Source organism: Erythranthe guttata, chromosome 6 (assembly GCF_056151865.1).
Source record: "Erythranthe guttata isolate IM_541 chromosome 6, IM_541, whole genome shotgun sequence".
Classification (NCBI taxonomy): Eukaryota; Viridiplantae; Streptophyta; class Magnoliopsida; order Lamiales; family Phrymaceae; genus Erythranthe; species Erythranthe guttata.
The window spans coordinates 11,676,305-11,702,534 of NC_142538.1; the positions used below are offsets into that span (position 1 = coordinate 11,676,305).

The 26,230-nt window shown below is 39.0% G+C and overlaps 3 protein-coding genes across 3 annotated transcripts; all 3 read left to right on the forward strand.

Moving 5' to 3' along the window:
• The first annotated feature begins 563 nt into the window (after nucleotides 1–563).
• Nucleotides 564–1,995, forward strand: LOC148770157 (uncharacterized). The gene is made up of 2 exons (XM_088819014.1): nucleotides 564–1,871; nucleotides 1,957–1,995. Exons 1-2 carry the CDS (start codon nucleotides 564–566, stop codon nucleotides 1,993–1,995), a joined length of 1,347 nt encoding a protein of 448 aa, XP_088675140.1.
• Nucleotides 1,996–16,677: 14,682 nt separating this feature from the next.
• On the forward strand, nucleotides 16,678–18,956 carry LOC105951152 (uncharacterized). The gene is made up of 2 exons (XM_012974540.2): nucleotides 16,678–16,895; nucleotides 18,135–18,956. Exons 1-2 carry the CDS (start codon nucleotides 16,854–16,856, stop codon nucleotides 18,768–18,770), a joined length of 678 nt encoding a protein of 225 aa, XP_012829994.2. The 5' UTR covers nucleotides 16,678–16,853; the 3' UTR covers nucleotides 18,771–18,956.
• Nucleotides 18,957–23,660: 4,704 nt separating this feature from the next.
• LOC105951213 (uncharacterized) lies at nucleotides 23,661–24,718 on the forward strand. Its single transcript, XM_012974600.2, has one exon. The coding sequence runs from the start codon at nucleotides 23,779–23,781 to the stop codon at nucleotides 24,535–24,537; it is 759 nt and encodes a 252-aa protein (XP_012830054.2). The 5' UTR covers nucleotides 23,661–23,778; the 3' UTR covers nucleotides 24,538–24,718.
• The last annotated feature ends 1,512 nt before the right edge of the window (nucleotides 24,719–26,230 follow it).

The window sequence follows — 26,230 nt, forward strand, 5'->3', positions numbered from 1 at the left end:
TAAATATCATTTTTTTCAAAGCAATTCAAGGTATACATGTTTAAAACGTACAAAACTAATTTTTAAAATATAAGTGTCCTAAATATATGTTCTAAATTTACCTAATGTAAAATATTTCTTAAATAAAATTATAACATAAAAACTTTTAACATCAATTATATATAATAAATGAATTATTAAAATAAAATTTTATTTATTAATAATATTTCGGTACGGTAGGGCATTACCATTTTAATAATGTGAAGTGCCGTTGCCCTACCAAAATATTTCGGTATGGTACGGTAGGGTACGGTAATACTTCGGTAGAGAATCGGTACGGTTCGGTAGGGCAACGGGTTGGTAGGGCAATTTGGTAAAAAAAACCCACCCCTAGCTATATGAATACTAGGGGGTGTCACAGACATGGTATCAGAGCAAAATTTGTAGAAACTTTATACGAGCATCGAACCGGAATTCGGAAACCTCGAAGCGAGAAAGACTCAGTCGGTCCGGTAAATATGTGCTTACTTATGTTTCATTTTTTTTTATTATTGATCTAAAATTTTCGCAACACACATTAAGACATGGCAGGAAGACCATCTCGGAACACCGCCACCGCCAATAATCTCCCGGACACCGCTAACATTATTCTCGGTCTATCAAACCTCATCCGCGAACAAGCGCAAAATCATCACGACCAGATCCAACAACTCCTTCAAAGCCAACGCACCCCACCTACGCCTCAGCCAAATCCCCAAAGCCTATACGAACGTTTCCTCCGTATGAAGCCCTCCGAGTTCCACGGTGATCCCGACCCGGTCGTAGCCGAAGAGTGGATCAAATCCTTGGAGGTGATCTTTGATTACATGCAAATGGATGACCGTGAACGAGTGCACTGTGCCCTCTTTCTACTTCGCAACGAAGCCCGGAACTGGTGGGAAGGAGCTAAGGAAGGTATTGAACTCGAGAACTTGTCATTGGAAGCATTCAAGGTTCAGTTCTTCGAGAAATACTTTTCCAAGGACGTCCGGGCCAACAAACTCAAGGAATTCTTGGAGCTCCGCCAAGGGGATCTTACCATGACCGAATACGTTCGGTTATTCGAGCGAGGATGCCTGTACGCCCCATTCATCGCCAAGGACGTTGAGGAAAAGAAAAATCACTTCACAAGGGGTTTACAACCCGAAATTCGAAGGGACATCCGCATGTCCGATGCCACTACCTTTCGCCAAATGGTGGACAAGGCACTGACGGCTGCTCAAGACGAAAATGAAATTCAGCAAGGGAAGCGATCCCAACCACCCACACTACGACCATGGAAGAAGGCCAACTTTGGGAATCATAAATTCAAAGGAAAGAAGGTCCAGAGTCCAAACCCTAGACCGGTAACACCAACGACCAAGCCAACTTGCTCAAACTGCGGAAAGGCTCACTTTGGAATCTGCGTAAAGGACACCGAATTGTGTTTTCGATGCAAAAAGCCAGGCCATAAGGCGAGAGACTGCCCCAGCGCTCAAACTCGAGTCCCCGGCCGCGCGTTTGCCATGACCCGAGAGCAAGTACGTCAAGATCCGACGATGATCGCAGGTACCGTCATTATTCTTGGAGAACCCGTGTATGCTTTGATTGATTCTGGTTCTACACACTCCTTTATTTCCACCAATGTGTGCATACGTCTTGGATTAGTACCAACTCGAGTAAGCCACGAATATCGCATCTCTATGCCCTCGGGCGAAGAAATGATCACCGACAAAATAGTGAAGGATTGCCCCATTCAAATTAAATCTCAACCCATGAGGTTCGATCTCATCGTACTAGCAATCGAAAACTTTGACCTCATAATGGATTGGTTGACCAAATTCAAGGCCCAAATCAACTGCGCCCTAAAGACCGTAAGCTTTTCTCTTCCAAATCACACCCTACTGGAATTTCAAAGCGACGCCGAGATTCTAATTCCCATAATATCCGCAATCAAAGCCACCAAACTCATCAACAAAGGACATATCGGCTACCTAGTCGACCTTCTGGAGACTAGCTCAAAACCTCAACCGGTGATGTCCGAACTTCCCGTTGTCCAAGAATTTCCCGACGTTTTCCCCGATGACCTACCCGGGCTACCGCCCGATCGCGAAATCGAATTCGAAATTCATCTTATTCCGGGAACAGAACCAATCTCAAAGGCTCCGTACCGCATGGCTCCGGTGGAACTCAAAGAATTGAAGAATCAAGTTCAAGAGTTACTTGATAAGGGTTACATCCGCCCCAGTCACTCCCCATGGGGAGCCCCGGTACTATTCGTTAAGAAGAAAGACGGATCTTTCCGCCTTTGCATCGACTATCGAGAGTTGAATAAGGTGACCATAAAGAATAAATATCCGCTACCCCGCACGACGATCTATTTGACCAACTCCAAGGGTCGTCCGTCTTCTCCAAAATCGACCTTCGGTCAGGATACCACCAGCTTAAGATCAAAGACACCGATATTCCAAAGACTGCCTTCCGAACACGATACGGCCATTATGAATTCATAGTAATGCCGTTTGGGTTAACCAACGCACCAGCCGCTTTCATGGACCTTATGAATCGAGTTTTTCATCAGTACCTCGACAAGTTTGTCATCGTCTTTATCGATGATATCCTTATATACTCCAAGACCCAAGAAGAACATGCCTCCCAATTACGAATAGTACTTCAAACACTCCGAGATCATCAACTCTACGCCAAGTTCAGTAAATGTGAATTTTGGCTACCCCGAGTCACTTTTCTTGGCCACATCATCTCCGCCGAAGGACTTTCTGTCGACCCCAGCAAAATAGAAGCAATCTCAACATGGCCAACCCCAAAGAACGTAAAGGAAATACGGAGTTTCCTTGGTTTAGCCGGATACTATCGCAAATTCGTTCAAGATTTTTCGAAAATCGCATCGCCCCTCACTCAACTCACGAAAAAAGGAGTCACTTACCGATGGACCCCAGACCGCGAGGCTAGCTTCCAAGAACTAAAGAAGCGTTTAACCACCGCTCCGATTCTTTCACTACCAGAAGGATCCGGAGGATTTGTGATCTATAGCGACGCATCCAAACTCGGACTAGGTGCTGTACTTATGCAAAACGGAAAAGTGATAGCTTACGTGTCCCGGCAGCTCAAGGAATACGAGAAAAATTACCCAACTCACGATCTGGAGCTCGCAGCAGTAGTCTTTGCACTTAAAATCTGGCGTCACTACCTATACGGCGATAAGTGCACCGTTTACACCGACCACAAAAGCCTGAAGTATTTCTTCACACAGAAGGAATTAAACATGAGGCAGCGAAGATGGCTCGATCTGGTTAAAGACTATGACTGCGAATTTCTATATCACCCCGGGAAGGCGAATGTCGTAGCAGATGCTCTTAGCCGGAAATCAATAAACGCCCTAGTAGTTGAATCAGATTTCCGAAACCGCGTGAGGACAGCTCAAGATCAGGACCCCCAACTTCAGAAAATTCGCACAAATCCCGAAGCAAACCCTAATTTCCGAATTTCCAAAGACGGATTTCTCCTATTCCAAAACCGCACTTGCATTCCCGACGATGCCGAAATTAAACGGCTCATATTAGCAGAGGCACATCAGACCACATATACATGTCACCCCGGATCAACCAAAATGTACCAAGACCTGAAGAAACTATATTGGTGGCCGAGAATGAAAAGCGATATAGCTCGATTCGTTGCCCAATGTCTCACCTGCCAACAAATCAAGACTGAACACCAACGACCCGGAGGATTACTTCAATCGAACCAAATTCCCGAATGGAAATGGGAAGTGATAACGATGGACTTTGTTCAAGGATTCCCAAGGACCCGGCACGGTTCCGACTCGATTTGGGTAATCATCGATCGGCTAACCAAATCAGCCCATTTTCTTCCAATCCGCAAGACGTTTAGCTTAGATAGACTCGCAGAACTCTATATGCGAGAAATCGTCCGACTCCATGGAATTCCGACGGCTATTATTTCGGATCGAGACCCACGGTTCACCTCAAAGTTCTGGAAAAGTTTGCACGGAACTCTTGGAACCAAGTTATCATTCAACACAGCCTTTCATCCCCAAACTGATGGCCAGTCGGAACGCACGATTAAAACCCTAGAGGACCTACTTCGAGCCTGTATACTCGACTTTGGAGGCAACTGGGAATCTCGACTACCGTTGATCGAATTTGCGTATAATAATAGCTTCCAAACATCAATCGGAATGGCGCCCTACGAAGCACTTTATGGACGAAAGTGCCGATCTCCCCTTTATTGGGATGAAGTTGGAGAGAGAAAACTTCTTGGACCCAATTTAGTTCAACAAACGGTGAATCTAGTTCGAGACATCCGAGAAAACATGCGAGTCGCACAAAACCGACAACAAAGCTACGCTAATAATAGGAGGCGAGATTTGGAATTCGAAGTCGGAAGTTTAGTATTCCTAAAAGTAGCCCCTTTTAAAGGGATTTTGCGATTCGGAAACCGAGGCAAACTATCTCCGCGATATATCGGACCGTTCGAAATACTCGAAAGGATAGGCAGTCGCGCTTACCGTCTAGCACTTCCGCCTAACCTATCCCGAATCCATAACGTATTCCACGTCTCCATGCTTCGCAAATACATTCCTAGCCCCGAACACGTTCTCAAGGCCGAACCTATTGAGCTAAATCCGAACCTTTCCTACGAAGAAAAACCCCTCCGAATTCTCGACTCCAAAACCAAGACACTCCGAAACCGCGAGATTCACCTAGTCAAAGTGCAGTGGCACAACCACACACCCGAAGAAGCTACATGGGAACGCGAATCAGAAATGAGGAGTCTCTATCCCGAATTATTCGGGACAGGTAACAAATTTTGGGGACAAAATTTTAAAGGGGGGAAGATTGTAACACCCCACGTGTTCAAAACACGATAATAAAACCTCTAGTCACGTAAATGCTAGATTTTCCAAAAACTTAGGGCTATACGTGAATTATTGATATCCGAATTATTAGATATCAAATTTATTACGTGACCTTATGTGCCTATGTGTTTCGGTAATTATGCATGCATATTAGGAATTATCATAATATATAATATATATATATATATATATATATATATATATGTATGTGTGTGCCGTGTATGTGTGTGTGTGTAATTAGGGGTGGATTATTAAATAATTTGAAATTAAGTAAATGATTATCCTAAAGCCTAGCCTAACCCCTACTAAACCATTCCTACACTCCACCTCTAGCATGCTCCATAAGAAGGTCAAGAGTCTCTCCCTCCCCCTCATTTCGGCTGCACCAAGCCCCTCTTCTTCTCCCTTGTTCTTTCCTCCGAAACCACCATTGATAGCAGCTCCTCCAAGCTCGAACCACCCCCCGATTCAGCAAGATATTCCCCAAACCAAAAATGAGAATTCCCTATCTCACCCTTGCCCTTGAATTCTCCAAGAACACTATAAATACATGGTGCCCCTTCACAAATGAAAACACTTCCCACCTAGAAATCTATACGGTGTCTTTCCACATTAAGGTAGCTTGGCTGGATTTGCAAGCTTGAAGAAGGTAAGAATCCGCCATTCCAAGTTCTTCCACCTCTTCTTTCTTCTTCGTTTTTCCCCCTCTAACTTTCGGTTTTTCTTTGAAGGCTCCCAAGAACCTTCCCCTTTTCATCTAGCCTTTTTCCTTTCTGTTTTTTTAAGGTAAGGAATCGAAATCCTTGCTGCAAATGGAGGTATCAAGTATTAAGGATAAAATTTCGAAATTAATTAAAAGACACCCCTAATTCTTGTTTGTGTTGATTCTTGCATTTATTTGTTCCTTTTTGTTGGTTCATATGATTTATGTTATTGCATGTATGATCAGAGGTCTTAAATGGTAGATTTGAGTTGATTACCTTCAAAGAATTTTCAGTTATTTCGAAAATTGTGAAGAAATTGAATTTGAAAAAGTTTTGGGGTTGCATGTATAAATCGGCATATTTTCGGGCCAGATCTGCAATTTGTGAGAAGTCAGATTCATATAAGTTTTCAAAAATGATTTTTAGCATTTATTGAACTGAAATTTCAGATTTAGGGAAATTTTTAAGAAAAGAGTAATTTTTGAACTTCTAGTGGCCTTGCATGTATGGATCTAAAAGTTTTGGGGTGGAAAATGGAATTTTCAAAGTTGTTGCATAAATTAAATTTTTAACTTCGTTTTCTGCATATTTTGAATAAAGATTTCGGATTTTTGGGGATTTTTCATGAAAAGTGGATTTTGAAATTATAGTGTTGTTGTATGTGTTATTGGAAAGAGTTTTGGGGTAAATCTGTAATTTTCGAGAAAATGGGTCCAATTAGAATTCCAGGTCTGTTTTCCAGCATTTAGTAAAAGGAAAATATTCAGTTTTAAAGGGGTTTTACCAGAAAATGGAACTTGTGAATTTCTAGAGGTCTTGCATGTATAGATCTAGAGAATCTAGGGTGAGTTATGTAATTTCTGGAAATTCGGCATCAAATCATTCTAACTGAGTTTTCTGCATTAAAATTGAATTTCAGTTAAGTCAAGGGTTGATTTTGTGAAATTATGAATTTTGAACTTTAGATCATATTGCATGTGTGAGTTTTAAACTTTGGAGGGCAGAACTGTAATTTTCAGAAGTTCAGGGGTGTTGTGCTGAATAACCGAAACCTCCTACCCTAGCATGTTTTCCCTTAAATCCTAGAATCAATTAGCAATAAGATTGGTTTTGAATGTTTTGAGTATTATTTTGGGGTAAGTATGCTTTAATGTGCTTTTCGATAAAAGCCAAGTTTGTGTGAAACATGTGTTTAATGGTCACTTGATTGATATTTGTGATGTTTTGTGACTTTTATATTTCTTATGGGTTATTGTGGAATATTTATACCTTTATGTACTCAATCGAAATTCTAAGTACTTCAGCCGTGCCATTTGTGTAATTAAATAAAATAAATTGGGGAATTAATGAAATACTTAGAAAAGACGAGAAAGGATACGGGGGGCCGGTATTCCAACCATAGATACTACAGTTGGGTGGTTTGATTCCACCAAAACGGGCTCAGAATAAATTTCTCGTGTTCTAAGTAAAGGAGTTGATTTCTCATCGGATCCGATAAAAAGAAGAATTCTTATGTTTCTATAGCTAAGGAATTATATGTACTCTAAATGTAAGTTATGTCAATTGTTGTGATGCTTGTGTTATTATTATATAGTATATGTAGTATAACTATATTTTAAATTCTCGGTATCTTTCGATAACCTTACTGAGCTTTGTTAGCTCATATAGATATTCTCCGTTTGCAGGTACTAGTACTACTCACTCCACCGGATTGGACTAGTCGACGTTTCGAGAGGCCGATTCCGGGTTTTTGGTTCGTATGGAGGATCTACTTATAATGCTTGTAGTACTATCTTTTGTGTACATTGTCCTTAGGACAATTACGATTTCTATAGTAGCTCATGTGTATTATTATCCGTGGTGAAGGAGACTAAGTTCTCCGAATGTGGGCCCCTTTTTGTTAAACTATGGTCCATTTATTAATATGTAGTTTTAATTATGGACTTTAACCTTTTTCTATGCTTTATCAAGGTGACACCACTTAAAAGTCTATATTACGAAATCATTGGGTAAATAGACGTATGCTCCACCATCCCACTAAATCATCCCGCCGAAACCTTTTCCGAAGCCGACTCCGTCTTTAAATTCTCAAAAAAAAAAAAAATAATACTAAGGTGTAATCGATTCCCTAAACCCCTTGGAGTCTACCCACATACCCAATTACTTAAATAATACCTTTAAAGCTTCCGTGCATGGCAAACCCTCTCGGGTTGCTATATGAATACTAGGGGGTGTCACAAATAGTGTTAATCGAGAAAGAAGCGTCTTCAGTTGGGCAAAAGCGACTTCTGATTCTTCGGTCCACGTGAACTTGGCATCCTTTCTCTGAATTTTGAAGAAGCGGTAATTGGTTTCCCCGGATCTTGATATAAACTTGCTTAGTGCCGTGATCCTTCCCGCCAGCGTTTGAACTTCTTTAATGCTTCTCGGAGCCTTCATGTCTATAACGGCTGGCACCTTCTTTGGGTTCGCCTCCACTCCTCTTTCAGTAACCATGTAACCGAGGAACTTGCCTGTCCTGACTCCGAAGGCACATTTATTTGGGTTGAGCTTCATTCTGTACTGTCGTAAGGTGCGAAAAGTTTCTTGGAGATCTTTTAGATGTGTGTTCGCTTCCTTACTTTTTACCAGCATGTCATCCACATATATCTCCAACTTCTTCCTAACTGTGCTCGAAACATCCGATCCACCAATCGCTGATAAGTTGCGCCCGCATTTTTCAAGCCAAAGGGCATCACTGTGTAGCAGTAGGTGCATGTCGACATGATGAAGCTTACTTTGGCGTGATCCTCTCGATCTAGAGGTATCTGATGATAGCCTTGGGATGCGTCCATCATACTCAGCATCTCACAACCTGGCGTTGAATCTACAAGCTGGTCGATTCGAGGAAGTGGGTAATAATCTTTCGGACATGCTTTGTTCGGGTCCCTAAAGTCGATACACATCCTCCATTTACCGACCCTTTTTTTTACTAAGACATCATTGAACAACCAAGTAGGAAATCTTATCTCGCGAATTTGACCCGCACTCAGCAACTTTTGCACTTCCTCATGTATTATTCTATCTTTTTCAGCTCCAAAATGCCTTCTTTTGGGTTTTACCGGCCTGGTCCCGGGCTTGACATTCAACTTGTGAACAGCCAATAGGTTGTCAATCCCGACCAAATCATTTGGCGAGAAGGCAAACACATCCTGGTTGTGTCGCAAGAATTCTACCAACTGTTTTGCCATCGTGGCATCCATGTCTCTCCCAATTCTGGTAGTGCGAGTAGTATCCTTCTCGCACAGTTGCGCCGTCATTAACTCATCCATGGGCCGCACATGACTATCCTCCTTCTCAGGGTCGACCCCGGGGCGAGGCTCATGTCTTTCCATCGTGTCGGCTCGCCCAATGTTGATGCTATCTATTCTACCAGTTCGTCTTAATGCGTCATAATAGCACCTCCTCGCTGTCTCTTGATCTCCTCGCACTTCCCCGATCTGATCTCCAACTGGGAAATTTAGTTTCATATGATAGGTTGATACCACGGCTCGGAATAAATTCATGGAAGGCCGACCAAGTATCATATTGTAAGTAGAGGGGACGTCCAATACTAGGAATTTTATTGACCTGATAGCCCGCACGGGTTCCATCCCCAGCGAGATGGGGAGGCAAACATCTCATATAGCTTGGACCGTCTTGCCCAAGAACACCATCAAGCTGGTCTCTACGTACTTCAGTTCGAAATTCATATTCATCTGCTTGAAGCAGCTGCAGTAAATGACATCCGCAGAACTTCCTGTGTCTACTAGGATTCATGCAATGTCAAAATTGGCTACCATGGCCGTGATCACCAAGGAATCTGTATGAGGATGTTGTATCCCCTCCTCATCTAGTATTCCGAACATGATGAGAGGAACATGCGACACCCTTTGTACCTCGGCGAGCTGTGATTCCATTTCATAGAGGAGTTGTAGATTCGTGCGACTCACCAGATCAGCTGGTTCTACTTCTTCAAAGAGCTCCTCCGTTTCCCTTAACTGCCTCAGATGAGCTCTTCGGGCCCTGTTCAAATCCCCTCCCGAAGGTCCTCCATATATCATGTGGATGAAACCTCCCACCGGGGATGGTCATTCCTCTCGCTTGGCTGCTCCCGACCGTTCTCTGGACAATTGCTATTGGGCCGGACATGTGGGGCCGGTGCACTCGCCGGAGTCTGTCCTGGCTTTACGAACTCAGGTAGGTTCTTCGCTCGAATTAGTCTTTCTATCTCGTCCCTTAGATGCTGACACTCATTTGTGGTATGACCATAGTCATTATGGAAACAACAGAAACTTCCCGTGGATGGGTTTTTCTTGGGAATCTCGGAGTAGGTGTGAGGCCATTTTAATTTCGGGTGGTTTTCGATAGCCATCAGGCTCTCGGCAGGAGGTGCGACAAGCGACACGTAGTTCTCAAACCGGGGACCTACTCGCTTCTCCACAGGCCCCTCTTTTCTGATCGAAGGGGTGGGTCTCTGGATTTTTTCTTCTTGTCTTTCTTTCCTCCTATCAATTCCTTTCACATCAGCGGCTTTGCTCTGCTATGCTTCCTCCGCGTTCATGTATCGCTCAGCCTTTTTCAATAGATCATTGAACGAGAGGGGGGGGGGTTTGGATAAAGAGGTAAATAAATCTCCTACTCGCAACCCTTGCGCTAGGGCGTTGATCAAAACTTCTTCAGAAGTTATTGGTACCTCTAATGTAGCTGTTATAAAACACTTGATGAAACTTCGTAGATGTTCTCCCTCCCTCTGCTTGACCGCGAATAGAGTCAAGGTGCTCCTCTTCTGTTTCTTCGAGCTCGCGAAATGGTCGAGAAATACAGAGGCGAGCTGCTCAAAACTACCTATCGAGGAGAGTCGGAGCTAGCTGAACCATGGTTGAGTTGGTCCCGCTAGAGTCGTAGTGAACACTCTGTACTTTACCCCATCCAAAAAGCGATGCAGGTCAGACGTGTTATTAAATCTGCAAATATGCTCGTTGGGGTCCGTAGTTCCCAAATATTCGTTTGTGACTGGTCGAAACGACCCAGGGAGCTCGTCATTTAGTATCTTCGTTGTGAACGGGCTTCTCCTCACCTGAGCATGACCCTGCGGTTCTGTCGCAGCGAGAGCCACATTTAGTGTCTCTTGCTCCAAAGGAGGATCTTCCTCTGACCCTGTGTACTTCAGACGCCTCTTCGTGGGCGGTAGCCCCTCTTGTTCTCTCCTTTTACTCGATAATCCACCTTGAGCTACTGCCGTCAGGAGGGCTTGGAGTGATTCCATGGTAAGAGAGACCGTAGGGCCGGTTGTTGAAGCATCTGGAGTGTGTAAAAGATCTCCTCGCTGGACGGAGGTACCTCCTAGATAAACTCCCTGTGTATCAGGGTAGGGCGTTGGGCTAATTTCTGGATCTGATGGACCAAGTTGACCAATTTTCTCCACGGGGGTATTCATTATTAGATTTATCTTGGGTAGTATAGTAAGGAAAAGAAAAGGATAATAGTTTAAAAAAAAGGGGTTTGGTTATCTCAACGTTCCTATACTCAGAGTGTTCCCACAGACAGCGCCATTTGATTCAGCCGAATCCGTTGATATTGTTTTGACCAAATTCTTCCTTCATACCGGGTTCTACAGAATAAGACCAGGAAAAAAAAATCGGGCTGATGCCGGAGTTAGCACTCCGACGGCCAAATTAGTAGGTTTCTTTAATATAAGATCTTTTTGCTAATTAACAATTTATTTTTTATTATGGAGGCGTGTCTTTGCTTATCTGACCTTCTACTATTTATAGAAAAAGTCCGGATATGAACTCGAATTTTACTCCAATTTAGCCCGTCTAATCCAATTATTCTGGACTCCAAACAAAGATTCAATTGAGCTTAACTTGTCTCTTTAAGGAACAGTGTTGTGTGGTACATATTCCCAAGACTATATGTTCCCTGATATTCCTGACACATGAGGAGACATGCATTAAATGCGAGGCGGCTATGTCGGACCTCTCGCTTGCGAGAAGTTAAGCTCTTCCTCCTCGCCAGCGAGGGGCCGTCCTCCTCTCGCATCTATGTTGTGCCTTGCGGGAGTCTTCTTGTTGGGCCCTTGTTGGGCCATCCTTTAACGGGCCAAGATACTGATTTTACTGAATCAAATACAATCTCCCAATTCACTAATGGTTGTTCCGTTGAATTTTGTCATCACATTCAATCCCACTGTATGTCTTTTTTATAGCCTCCACTCGGTATCTTAATTTTCTCTTCTCGGTTAATCCGTGTTTTGTGTGTATTTTCTTTAGTATTATCCGTGTTACTCGTTGATTTTTTTAAGATGCATATTCAATTTGGTATGGTTGAATATGTTGTTGTTTGTTGTGAACTCGTTCTCCCTGATTAGATGTCTGCTAACTAAGTGATTTTTGTCCGTTCTTTATTCTTTATGAAAAAATTGACATGTGTATCTCTTTCTTTATTTGTACTTGGTTTCCAACTATTCACTCAATAATTTTTTTGTTGCCCTTTTACCTTAGGACCTCGTTTGGTTGGAAAGATTATGCATGATTAACTAAATAGTTGGACTTTGTTTGATGTTTGGTATCCTCAATAACTTGTCGGGTCGACCCGCAAAGATTACGTTATCATGGCTTATCCGGCCTTCTAAGCATGTTTTTTGTTGGTTCTTCCAAGGTCCAATACAATAATTGGGTTTCAATAGATTATTTAGTCTTATCTTGGCTAATGTTATCTTGGCAACCAAACGAGGCATAGTAAGAAAAGGAACCACCTGTCAAATTCTATCTGAATCCTTGTCTGAGTCTTATACTTTGACCTTGAATCTGTGATGCTACTGTAGTTTATATTATTTTAGAAATTCCTGACCATATTCTTGAATTCTCTCAGACTAGCAGCACATCTTATTTGTTGTTAGTTTTGGATTAGCAACCTCTGCTTTCCGCTATGTTGATGGAAAAATTAGCCAACGGAAATTTATTTTTGCGCTTGATGTAATCCGATTGCTCGATTATGGTGCTACATTACATGTATGATAATACTAAAGAGGCACACATAAACCGTTGAAACTATTTGAAATTATAATATATGAACATTATTTTATATTTTTAGATGTGAAATGCCTAGAAAATTCTTGTATATATATTCTCAACGAGTCGGGGTAAATCCTTTAACCAATCTACTACTGTTTCATTTATTATTTAATTTTAGCAACCGACGACATGTATCCGAAGAATCTCTTGCTATTGCTAAATAATGTTCTCATATACATTTATTTTATATGACAGTATCTAAGAGAACATCTTAGTTTTAGTTAGTCTGAATTGAATAATTGAGCATTCTTGTAGATTTCTTCCAGTTATTCCTTTCGATTTATACCATCTAGATACTTGGCCTAACATACTGAATCTTCGTTAAACGACACACGCAATTCCAGGAATAGTAATAACTAACTATTATCCAGTGAAATTCCCCAACATTCTGAATAAACATTAACTCGAATATTCCGAGCGACAATCTGATTTATTTTTTGGCTTTAATGATTAATGCATGCATGCATGTTGCATGTAAATTACTACCAGCAGGCGAGGAGAGCTAATAATAGGATATTATTAGTCAAGGTCCCTACCCTAACTTCTCTGTGAGCAAATTCTCAACCAGGGTAAATAGATACAGTAGAGTCAAGGAACAAAACAGACATAAAAGCACTCACAAAAGTCATCAAAGACATCAAACCGATAGCTGAAGTCAAAACTGTAACAAGAAATAGTATAAGATGTCCAACACAAAAAAACTTGCAAAAACAAATGCACAAGCAATGCAAATTATAGTAATGAGAATGTACAATGAGAAGAGTCAAGAAATATCACCCATTTCCTTCTCGTTCTATCCAAGGTCGTACGCGAGGATCATTAGGTGAATGACTGCCCTGATTTGGTGGTCTAGACGAACAAATAGGTTCCGTAGAAGATTGAGGCTCAGAATAATCATTTGATGCTCCTTCAGTTGCAGGTCCTTCATTGTGATGCACCTCATTTGGTATATGAGTTTCCACGTCCGAATGAATTTTCAAATTTTCTGGTGCTAAATTTGTATCGTCATCCAACTCGTCATGGAGGACTAAATGTGTTTTCTCACGTCTATCTTTATTTCAAGATGAAAAACGTGTATAGTGCATTTGTTGAGCTTGACTTGCCAATAAAAATGGATTATTTGTGTTCAACTTCCTTGTATTATTAACTTCCACTACGCCAAAACGTGGGTAGGCCTTAACCATTCTATCGGAAATATAAAACCACTCACAATTAAATAAAACAACCTTATTTGTTGTTCCATAGTAGTCCAACACAATCACTTCTTCTAAGAGCCCATAATAATCCGTCTCATTCTCACTCCATGAGCTACCTAACACACAAACACTACTATTTGTTGTTGCTTTATGACGGCCATAGTCCATTGTGTGAAACTTATACCCATTCACAAAGTAACCTTTGTGATATTTGACCCAACAACTCGGCCCTTGAGCTATGAATTTAATGTGTTCATCAACATTATTTTGTTGATTCATTACCTGTTAAAATTACATAAATATTAACAAACATATCACATATATTAAATCGTATGCAAATAAATAATTGAATTTCATAGCTTACATAAATTTTCAACCACCTTGGAAAGTTCTTATCACATAATAAGCTAAGTGCGTTATCAGTCAATATTTAATTTTGTCTCATCATCAAATATACAGCAAATGCTTGAAGAATATGATGAGATGATAATTTAAATATTATGTTTTTTTTTAAATATTTTTAATTGAGCACTTATTTGACAAATGGGTTGAGTTCATCATAATTTAACAATATATATCTATGAGTTGCGCGTAATTCATTTTCTTCGAACAACTGAATAGGTTGTTGAGGCCAAAATGCTCTTCCCGGGCTTGTGAAAATGGAAAGACGCCCCCTAGGATCTACCTCACCACCGTCATCCTTACGTAGAACTTGATTCAACTTTGTCTCTACATTAGGCTCAAAGTATAAAGAGCAAAATGTAGAAACTTTCTCAATACTATATGCCTCTACAATAGATCCTTAAACTCGACCCCAAATTTCACATTTTTTTTAATCAATGAAGAAACGTAAAATTGATAATTCATTAACTTGTGAATACCTTGTTAGGACAAATTAGGTTTTTTTTAAAGACATAAACAAATTTTACCTCTCAAACGTATACATCCAAGGATATTGGATGAGCCCTATGCTGAGTGAATAGGTAAAATATTCCTTGTAATCAAAGAATGCTGAAGGGCATATCTTTTCAAGCTTACAGATAATTTCGACAATGTTTTTTTCCAACTGCTCAACAGGGGTCGTCTCTTTCGAACCCATGATGGTCATTTCATTCATGGTTTCTCTCATTTATACGGTCCTAGTTCTCATATTTGGGCTGAAGCTTCAGCAATTGTCGATGGTTTGCAGATGTCTACGGAAATGGGTTTCGATCACATCATTATTGTATCGAATGCCAAGCTTGTGGTGGATATGATTTACCAAAGATTTGTTGTTGCTTGAGATTTAAACTATGTTATTCCGGGTATACGGCGGCACCTTTCGGCGAATCGACGAGTGCTTCATACGCTCAGGGAAGGCAACTACGGACTCGGCAGATTATTTAGCCAAATTGTCTCATGGACATCGTATGAAGATCAGATTTGGTAGTGAACTCCGTGCTTCGATTAAGCGGTACATATTAATGGATAGATTAGGTTATATTGTAATTTTTGTAAATGTTGCCATAGACCATCAAGTGTTTCTTCCGATTTTTTATTCCATTGTAGGGGTACTCTTTTTTCTTGTGTAGGCCTACAAGGTTTTAACGAGGACCCATTTGTTCAAAGAATGGAATAATAAAATCTTTTTTGGCCAAAAATAAAAAATAAAAAATAAAAAATAATATGCTATGAGCCCCTCAAACGAAACATAATTTAAACTAAATGACAAGTCCAAATGCAATTTTTAATTAAATCCTTGGTTTGAAATAATATATGAGCAACTTCCCTAATTTTTTTTATCTTTATCTTGCCCTTATACCCTAAATCCTATAACCTATACATTCATATCTGTCAATTCAGATTTATTTTTCTTCTCTCTCTCTCTTGTTTTCTCTCTATCTTCATTTCTCTCATCTCTCTATCGCTCTCTTTTTCTCCAGTAGTAGCACGAAGGATGCCGGTGGCGGCGCCAATGGAGGAAGCTGGAGCAGGGCGGTGGAGAGAGTCGTGGTGGAGGCGGCCACCACAGGGGGGCTGTGGTTATGGTTGGGATGTTATTGAATGCATATTTGAATTAATTGCATCTGATTTTCTTATCTTTTAAGAGATTTTGCTTGGTTTGGGTTCAAATGATAATCTAGATTTTTCCAAAGTTGGTAGGTGACTACGATCGTCGCGGCTGTGAGCGTTGGCTGCTAGGGTTGGCGATTGCTGAGAGTTGTTGGCGGCTTGGGTTTGGTAGTAAATCATAGTATACCGTAATACACCATAGTATACCATAATATAAGTACACCGTAGTATACCATAGTGTACTACAGACAAATTGAAAAATATATAAATTGACATAAAATAAAATAAAATAAAATAACAGTCTTTTTTTTTTTTTGTAATTTTCACTATTATGTAGAAAAAAAAAGTTTTTATAATAGTGTATAAAATGATAAAATGAAGAATGAAAAAAAAAAAAAAGAGACAACCCGATATTCTGTAAAAAAAAATTAAAAAAAGATGTTAGATGAAGATATAAAATATTAAATGCATAATAAATAAAACGATAAATGCAGTTTAAAATTTACTTAGGCGTATTTTGAATTTGTGAGTGAAGGTGCATTTTTTGAATAAAATTTTATAAAAGATGTTAAACAAATCTTTAGATGAGCTTATCATGTAGTTCTAATAAATTTTATCACGGCACCTGTATCCCTTTTATTGATTTATTATTTATTTATGGTATTATGGTTTATCGGTAAAGAAATTGTAAACATTTGGAAACACGATATAAAATGAATATCTTAGGAGATCATATTTGGCACTAGTCTGCACCATCCATTTGCGAGTTAGCCTTTTCCTCCAATTCGCAAATTCCACAAGCTCCTCTTTTACACTTTCTCTCACTTCCGTTCCATTACTCTCTCTCTCTCTCTCTTGGAAAGAAGAATTTTGATGGTTGGCCCTTAAAACACAATCTTCAAACTCATTCATGGCTGTTTCTTTGAATGCAGTCATCTCCTTCAATCCCACCGTATGTCTCTTTTCTCTACTCTTCCTCCACTCCGTATCTTAATTTTAATTTTCTGTTTATTTTCTTAAGGATTTATCTTAGTTGTTCGTTCCCTTTTAGATGCATATAATTTTTTAGATTTTTTATTTATTTATCTTGCTCCACTCAAGTTGCTGTTCTTTATTCTTTACTTAAAATTGAATGATTTCTTTATTCGCACTTGAATAAGTATTTCATTTTTTATTAAATATGGGTGTGTATGGTATCTGAACTCTGTGGTGTGTTTTCGGATGACCTTGAATCCGTGATATATATATATATATATATATGGTACTGAACTTTATATGATATTAGAAATTCCTGAAAGAAAGCTCGAATTTTAATTTTGCGAGTGGACTGGCTCCTAAACATTCTTGAATGCTCCGTATTATGCTTTACAATTTTTATTTTCAATATGATACGGGTCGGGTTGAGTCATTCAGAATATATTTCTTTGAGCAGTGAAAAATCTCTCTCGGAGTAGCCCATCGTATTTGTTGTTAGTTTTAGGTTTAGTACACGAGTCTCTGCAGGATTAGCAACCTCGTAATTTTAGGTATATTTTCATCATGGTTCGGTTTTGCGGTGTTGTCCTCTTTGATTTAATGAGTTCATAAAACTCCAGGACAACAAAGTTAGTAAGTAATTCCAAGGGAAATTTATTTTTGCACTTGATGTAATTCGATTGCTTTAATGAGGGTGGTAGATTACATGTATGATAATACTAAAAGGGTACACATAAATCGTTGTAACTATTTGGAATTACAAGATATGAAGATTATTCTTTATTCTTTATTCAAGTTCTCTTTAAATCCTTTAACCAATCCACTGTTTCATTTTATATTTAATGTTAGCCACTGACGACATGTATCCGAAGAATCTCTTGCTATTGCTAAATAATGTCTTCATAAACTTTTATTTTCTTTTAGTTTTAGTTAGGCTGAATTGAATAATAGAGCATTCTTGTAGATTTCTTCTACCAATTCCTTTCGATTTAGACCATCTGTAATACTTGGCCTGAAAATACTTGGCCTGAAATACTGAATCTTCGTGGAACTCATAATATACTTGGCATAAACGACGCACGCAATTCCAGGGTTAGTAACTAACTATTATCAAGTGAATTCTGAATAAACATTAACTCGAATATAACGAAACTCATCTGAACGACACTTTGATTTTCTTTGTTTTGAGGATAATATATATGCGTGGATGTTGCAGGTAAACTACCAGCAGGTGAGGAGAGCTAATAATAGGATATTATTAGTCAAGGTCCCTACTCCGACTTCTCTGTGGGCCCCACTTGGATTAATACAATCCGCACCAATTCGGAAAAGATCAAGATTCTACGTTTTAGCTGCTGCTGATAATAATGTTGCCATAGAGACTACTGATAATGACTCTAAATCTATTGAAACCGATGACGGAAATGCTTTATTAATCCCAGCTAGTAGTGATGAAGTTGCGCCTGAGGAGACTAATGAAGGGGCATTATCGGACACATCAAACTCGACCCCGAAAAGAGGACCGTTAACCGCAAGAGAGAGACTTAGGGCAGCGAGGGTACTGAACCGATACACGGATCCAAAGCCATCGAAAGCAGAGCTTGGTAGCAAACTAATGGAGTCCCTAAGAGAAACCGACAAGGGTAAAAGACGCCCGAGTCTTCCGGAAGCACCTACAAATATGTTGGACGACAACAAAAGAGGAAAGCCGGAAAAAGGTTGGACTATCAACATATCTGCTGGTATGGATGTCATTGTCGTTGTCTTTTCTTTTGTCTTTATTAGCTCTGCCATGTTTGCTACTACTTACTTAGTTTGGAAACTCGGTGCCATTCATTTCAACGAGTTGTAGAAGGCTCTATTTGTATATTTTTGCCTTTTTTTTTTGGGCTTTTGGATAATCAATCTTATTGTTAGCAATCTGGCTTTTGTATGTCTACAGGATTTTTACTATTTTTTTTTTTGCGATCAGAAAATTATGTACCGCGCTTTGCTATTCTTATAGATATCCGGAATACATACTTGTATGTTTGTATTACCATTATTTGCAATTAGGCATTGTGTGCATCGCTGATGGGGTCGCCGATTGGATCGAATTCATTGACATGATTTTCATTTAAAGCATAACTCTGATCTGTTAGCGGACTTTTGTTTAGGGATGATCCATACAATATCTATAAAATTCAGGTTTGTGGTTATGGTTTCGTTGAGACAATTGATGTTTTGCTCAAAATCTAATTTCTTGAATTATTCCATTTATATCTTTACTTATCTTTCATTTTTGGACGTAAGCCGTTGGTATCATAGAAATAACCGTATGGTAGTTTCACCCAATATTTTTTTGTTGAACTTTCTATTTTGTCTCTTGACCAAATTTCATTTTTTTTACGGACCGAGAGCAAACATAAAGAAGAGAGAGAGAGAGAGAAGTAACAAGATACTTTCAACTCTAATGGAGCTATTTAATGGGGTTATGAAATGAGCGTTGTATTTTGATAATTCACCTACTGGATGTAAAGAAAATGTTAGAAATTGAGTTCTAAAAAATTTAACCACATAAACATCCAATCATAATTGTAACATTACACATAGCAATTACAAATAGGGTAAATTACAAATACCCTCCTGGGGTATGGTCAATTTACAAAAAAACCCCTTTTGTTTGGATAATTACATCTACCTCTCAACTATGTTTTTTTTCTTACACCTCCACCCTTATGGTGTCAAATTCAACATAATCATCTAGATTTCGTGGAATAAGCTCTAGTTTGTACTCGTTTTGAGTAAAAATACAGTTTCTAGTGCACCACAATCTAATATATACAAGCCAAAACGAATGGGTGATCGGGGGGGGGGGGGGGGGGGGGGGGTGTTTGGATAAGTTAAATAGTTTATTTTGGATCGGGTAATGGGTTTAAGTTTCTAGAACCGAATGGGTGATCGGAAAACGAGTCTTATTGGAACCGACCCGTATAAATATATTATGTTTTATAATTAATATATATATATATATATATATATATATATATATATATATATATATATATATATATATATATATATATATATATATATAAATTAATTTATGATTTAATTTATAAAACTTTCAATTTTCATTGTTTTCATTCTCATTTACCCATTTTTTACGATTTTATTTTTTGGGACTTGCTTTTTACGGTTTGAAAATTTCTATTTACCGTTCAAAACTTCCAAAACACTCTCTCTCTAGAAAAAAACCTCTCAAATGCTTTAGATGTGAATTTGATTAAAAATCATTCTTATCGGTGTGATATACGAACACAAATGAGCTCATCGGATGAAGATCAGGATACCCGACATAACGAGGTAAAAATTCCATCTTTTCGATCGAAAAAACTGGGCAAAACGCGTAAAAGCCCAACTTGAGCGCTCATTCATGCTGTGCACCCCCAAGTTGGGCGTGCAGTTGGCTGATCCACGCCCATTTCGGGCGCACAACAGCCAACTGCACGCCCAACTTGGGCGTGCAAGCTGCATTTGGGCGCCCGAGTTGGGCGTCCAGTGCAAAAACGATTTTTTTTTTCGCACATACACCCACGAACGCTCAAGACGGGCGCCCACGGCATGTACGAACGCCCAGAACGTACGGGCGTTCCTACACGCCGTGGGCGCCCGTCTTAGGCGTTCGTGGGTGTATGTTTGGGGGTTCTTGGGTTTTTTTGGAGGTTTTGGGGTTTTAGAGAGATAAAGGGTTTTCTATTATGAACGGTAAATAACAAATTTTCAAACCGTAAAAAACATTTCACTATTTTTTTGAATTTCATTTCTCATAAGTAAAATCTATCACTTGTCGACCATCGCTAGCCGTCTTGCCCTTTGAACTTGAATATCATTAATTATATAATTTTATTATTCACTTTATATCACTTGTATAAGTATTTTAAAATTTTGTATTTTAATTTTTATATTATTTTGTTAAAATATAGAAGCAAAATATTATAAAAGTTAAAAATGATAATTTTTTTTTTAATATTAACGGGTTTAGCGGGTTTGGAGGGTCAGAACCATTTAATTCAGGTATAGGTTGGGGCGGGTCTGGGTCTAAGCTGAACAGGGTTAGAGCGGGGATGGGTTTTATATATTTTTCACTGGTTGGGTCTCGAGTTTAGGAAAACCCGACCCAGAACCGCATCGTTGTCATTCCTAGAGTGGCTTGCATGTTTATACAGAGTGATTTTGATAATTTCAAAAAAAAAATGGTATTTTTATTCTATACACTTTTCTTTCCGTAAATGTTATTTAACAAAGTATTTTTCAACAAAATGACCGATCTACATTGTTGGGTGGTCTTGCTGTCTAAAAAAATTGGTTTTTGTAGCATATTTAATAGTGTCAATTTATTCGTGGTTTTAATTGCAAAAGAGTGGCTTTGGTTGTCAGCAAATTTACTCAGAAAACTTCGACCGCCATTGTGGTGTGGGTCTCGATGTTGATGAATAAGTTTTTTTTTGATAAGTGATGAAGAAGTATGTTGATGATGAGATTTTCTCAAGTTAGTGGGGCGTGATTTTTGGGCAGTATTTATGGAGGAAATTTCAGTGTGAGGAGTGGGATTTGCATATATTATATGATCGAGAATGTGCCATTTGAGGATTTCCAACTATCCAACCCAACAAACTCTCAATACGATCTTATATACATATCAAGATTATATTATTGAGGACAAGGATATACGGAGCGGATGGGAATGATAGGGATAATAATTCTTAAGTCAATGGAAATAAATTAGTCAAATTAAATTAGGGGTTAGTAGTTGGGTTATTAGAGTTACTTCTTGCATTTTGGGGTTTAAAGCACGGGTTAATTGCAAATACCACCCCTGTGAAATCTCTAATTTTCAAATACCCCCTGTCAAAAAAAAATTCGCAAATACCACCTTGTGTAATACTTTTCGAAGCTCACCGCACCCATTACCATTTTAATGGTTGACCGAAGGTAAAAAGACAAGTGTACCCCTAAGTAGTATAACATAAAATTATATTAATTTAAGAGGCTAAATTGGAATTTTGTTAAACTTTTAAAATTTAATTTAGGGGACTAAATTGCAATTTTCCAAAACCCATTCATTTTTCTGCAATTATGCCCAGCCGCAGCCCCAAATCCCCACTTTTCCTCTCAATTTTCACCATACTTATCATTCACCGTCGCCGCTCACCACGAACCACCACACCCATCCATATTTGGCACATGTTCTTTCATGTCCCGCTATTCCTTGGTCGAGAAGCACAACAATAACACCTTTTCATTTTACCCCAAGCCGAAGCTTCTTATTTTGTTGATCTTGCCCAGCGTTCCATCAATTGTGTGGGCTTCTTCAAGCTCCGATTTTTTTGGTGGCGGCGTAGAAGCTCGCAGCTTGCTCGATTTTGTTGATTTCTGATAAAGGGTCTGTAGATGGTTGTGTATTGCGTTTTTGCAGGTCTAAAAATGGTGGCGGGTCCGGCGATGTTGTTGTTGAAGTATGAGGGATAATTGGAGTGGGGATGGGCCGAGGTTTGCACTCGCTTCTCCCAATTGGGGGCGCCCCATTTCGCGGCGGAGGTGAAGCAGTGGGCAGCAGGGGACGATGAAGAATGGGGACGATGAAGAATGAAGAAGATGGAAGGAAAATGAGCTGGGGACATTTTTGATATTTCACAGTCGAAAATTGAGAAGAAATCGCAGCAGTAGCGCGTGAGAGACACGATTTGCTCTCAGGGGTCTCAATGCCTTGACTTTGTTTACACAGGGGGGTATGAGCGAATTGTTTTTTGATAGGGGGGTATTTGACAATTAGAGATTTCACAGGGGTGGTATTTGCAATTAACTCTTTAAAGCACACAAACAACTTCTTGTATCAGTTGCAACGGCCAAAGCGGAATGCAACACATCCATCCCACATGCTTTAACTGCAAACATTATAGTGTTACAACTCATTACTCTCTCACCAAACACTACCCATTTATAATTTAATTATTTTACCTCTATATTTCAACATCTTCTTACCAACTAATTAACAGTTTTTCTTTCACTTATTTATTATTTTCTTTTATCCTTAAAGGCTTAAATTCAAATTATGTTACGAATTGGGGAAGAAATTTGGGCGTGTGCTGCATAATTTGAACCTATAATTATATCCTAATGGTAGTTTGTTGGTAGCATCTTAATATTTATTTCTCCCCACCCCAAGATATTCTATATCCATCAATTAAATTTAGCCGTGATTGATCAATTTAATTGGTCTCTTATTCCACGAGTTAAACCAATTATTATTATTATTATTATTATTATTATTATTATTATTATTATTATTATTATTATAAAATAACCGACATGTACGGTGTGCAGTGTGCAATGAAGAAGTTGTTGCGATGAAGAGTTGAAAAATACAAAAAACTAACTGCCATAGTTTGTGGGTCGTATTCTGAACCGTTTTGCATAACGTCTTTCGTATTTTCCTGACCGAATCCGTTACGTATTAATATCACTTCCTATTTACTGCTAAATAATAATACTGGCTATAATATATGATCACATTCTTTCTTTTATATTTAAATAAAATAAGATTTCCAATTCCTCATTTAATTAATTAAATATTAATATATTTAAAAAAGAAAAATTGGTGACACACAAAACTGACAAACCAACAAAATTGAAATGGTTTGTGTCATGTGCGAGCAGTTTAAGGCTCATGCCCAACAACTCCTCCCTCAAAACAGTTACAACATTATCATGCATCAAAACCCCCTCCTCTTTCATATCTCTATATATTATATATATATTATAGAGAGAGAAAGAGAAAGAGAGAGAGAGAGAGAGAGAGAGAGAGAGAGAGAGAGAAAATGGAGGAAATTGGAGAGAAGATTAAAGGATCTTGGAACCCACAAGAAGACGCTGCACTAATAGCGCTGGTGGAGGAGCACGGCCCCCGCAACTGGTCCCTTATTAGCAACGGCATCCCTGGGAGGTCCGGCAAATCTTGCCGGCTGCGGTGGTGCAATCAGCTGAGCCCGTCGGTGAAGCACCGCCCCTTCACGGCGGCGGAGGACGCCTTGATTTTGCAGGCGCATACCGTACACGGGAACAGATGGGCTACCATCGCCCGACTCTTGCCTGGGAGGACCGACAACGCCATTAAGAATCACTGGAACTCCACTCTCAGGAGAAAGCGAAATGTTCGTGGCGGCGACGCGGCGGCGATGCGGCGGAGTTCGGATGAGTCGGGGAGCGGGTCGTCTGAGTCGGCGTTGAAGAGGCAGTGCTCGCGTGTGTCGCAGGAGCAGAATAGTTACAGTGGGGGTCGTGATGATTTGATTTTAGAGGAAGGGGATATGGCGACGGGTGATGGGCTGACCCTCACACTTTTGCCGCCGGGAGGGAGAGCGCTAGAGTCACCCGACGGTGAGAAAGAGGTGAGAAAGGAAGAGATTCGGATCTTTGACGATGGAAGTTCGACGGTTGAGATTGAAAACACGTGTTTGGTGAAGATTATGCAGAGGATCATAGCACAGGAGGTCCGTACTTATTTCGAGAAGTTACGGGCTGAGGGTGACCATGATATTGGGCCCGAGTTTGAGTCACAAGTCCGAAGAAGCATCTAGTTTTATTAGCAAAATTGCAAATTGAGAATGGTTTTTTTTATGTATTTGTGCACTTTTGCTTACTTTGTTCTTTTTTCTTTTTTTTTTTTTTTTAAATAGTTCTCTTCCGTTACTTCTTCTTAAATCGTTTTCTTTTTAATTTTTTTAATTATTATTTTTTTTATTTTGACAGTTTGCTAAATTGGATTATTAATAGGATTTGTCTAGGGTAAGGATCCCACCAACACGACTTATATGAGATACTCTTAAACAGCACGACATGTCCCAATAACATAACCTATTTTTTCTTGATTTATCTATTTGTCGTAAAATACCCTTTGTCAACTATTTTAACACAAAAATCGGAAATTATAAATTTCTAATGAAATGTCTATGTTACCCTTTATATTTTGGGATAATTGGCTATACCCCTTATTTCAATCTTATATGGGTAGGAGTCTAATCTGTTAGATTGATATCGATATAGGCCATTTGAACAAAAAAATCAATTAAATGAAATAAAATTAATTTGTATATGGACATAAACACCCTTGAACAATAAATAATTTATATATGGAAGTCTTTAATTACATAAATTGTGAGAATAAATCCCATGTATCACATCGTAAAATTTAGAAAACTCATCCTATGAGACGTGGTTGAAAAAAAAAAACTCATCCTGAGAGGAAGTTTATGAGAAGTAGTTGATTCATCTTTGACAACACTCTTATTCTGTTTTGCAAAATCTCTGATATAGATTTCGAGATTGAAATTCGAATTAAGAATTTTGATTTAGTTTGGCAGGCATTAAATTAAATTTTGTGATTTTTTTAGGGTTGATGATGTAAGATTGAAGGAGAAGATGACCATAGAGAATGTGATTGAGCCCGATTCACATATTTTCTCTTGATTCTTCAGTATCATCAAGATTTCATTTAGTTTTCTTTTTTCGTGCAAACCAAACAAGTACAAAATGGCTCGCTCGTTCTCCGCCGCTATATTCATTTCTTCTTTCAACGCCAAAGCAGTTTTGTATCTAGAGGCTCAAGGGCATCGACTAAATCTAATTATCTTGAGATGAAAATTGTTTTTGTTGTTTGCTATATTTTTTACACTTTGTTGTTATATATTTATTTTGTTGTTGTTGGTATTGTACTATTTGCACTTTTCTTTTTATTCTTGCAATTTACGTATATAATGTGTTTTTTGCTCGAATATATTTTTACACTTTTGCTTCTTTTATTTATTATTGTAAGTTGTTTTTTTTTCATACTTGACTGTTACAGTTAATCTCTGTTATGTAAATATCAAACTTTAAACATCCATTCATAATACAAGCATCAAACAGTAAAATATCATTTTATAATACCCATATCAAGTAACAAACCTCAAGTTTTTTTTTTTTTTTTTTTTTTTTATGTTGATTTGCACTTTTTTCGATGTTCGTGGATTTTTGTTTTGCGTTTTGCGTTTTGCTGTTTCAGCAAACTATATTTTACTGAGTTAACTGCAACAACCTCCCCTGTGTTAATCTTAAAGACCAAAAAATCCCCTGTGATAAAAAAAGTGACCCATACCCCCTGTAATATATAGTCAAAGTCGTTTCCCCCCTCCAGATCGTATGTGTCGTTCACGCGCTATTTGTGCGACTACTCCCCCGAATTATGCACGATTTTGTGCAAAAGGACATGATTGCCCATCTGGTATTTACTTC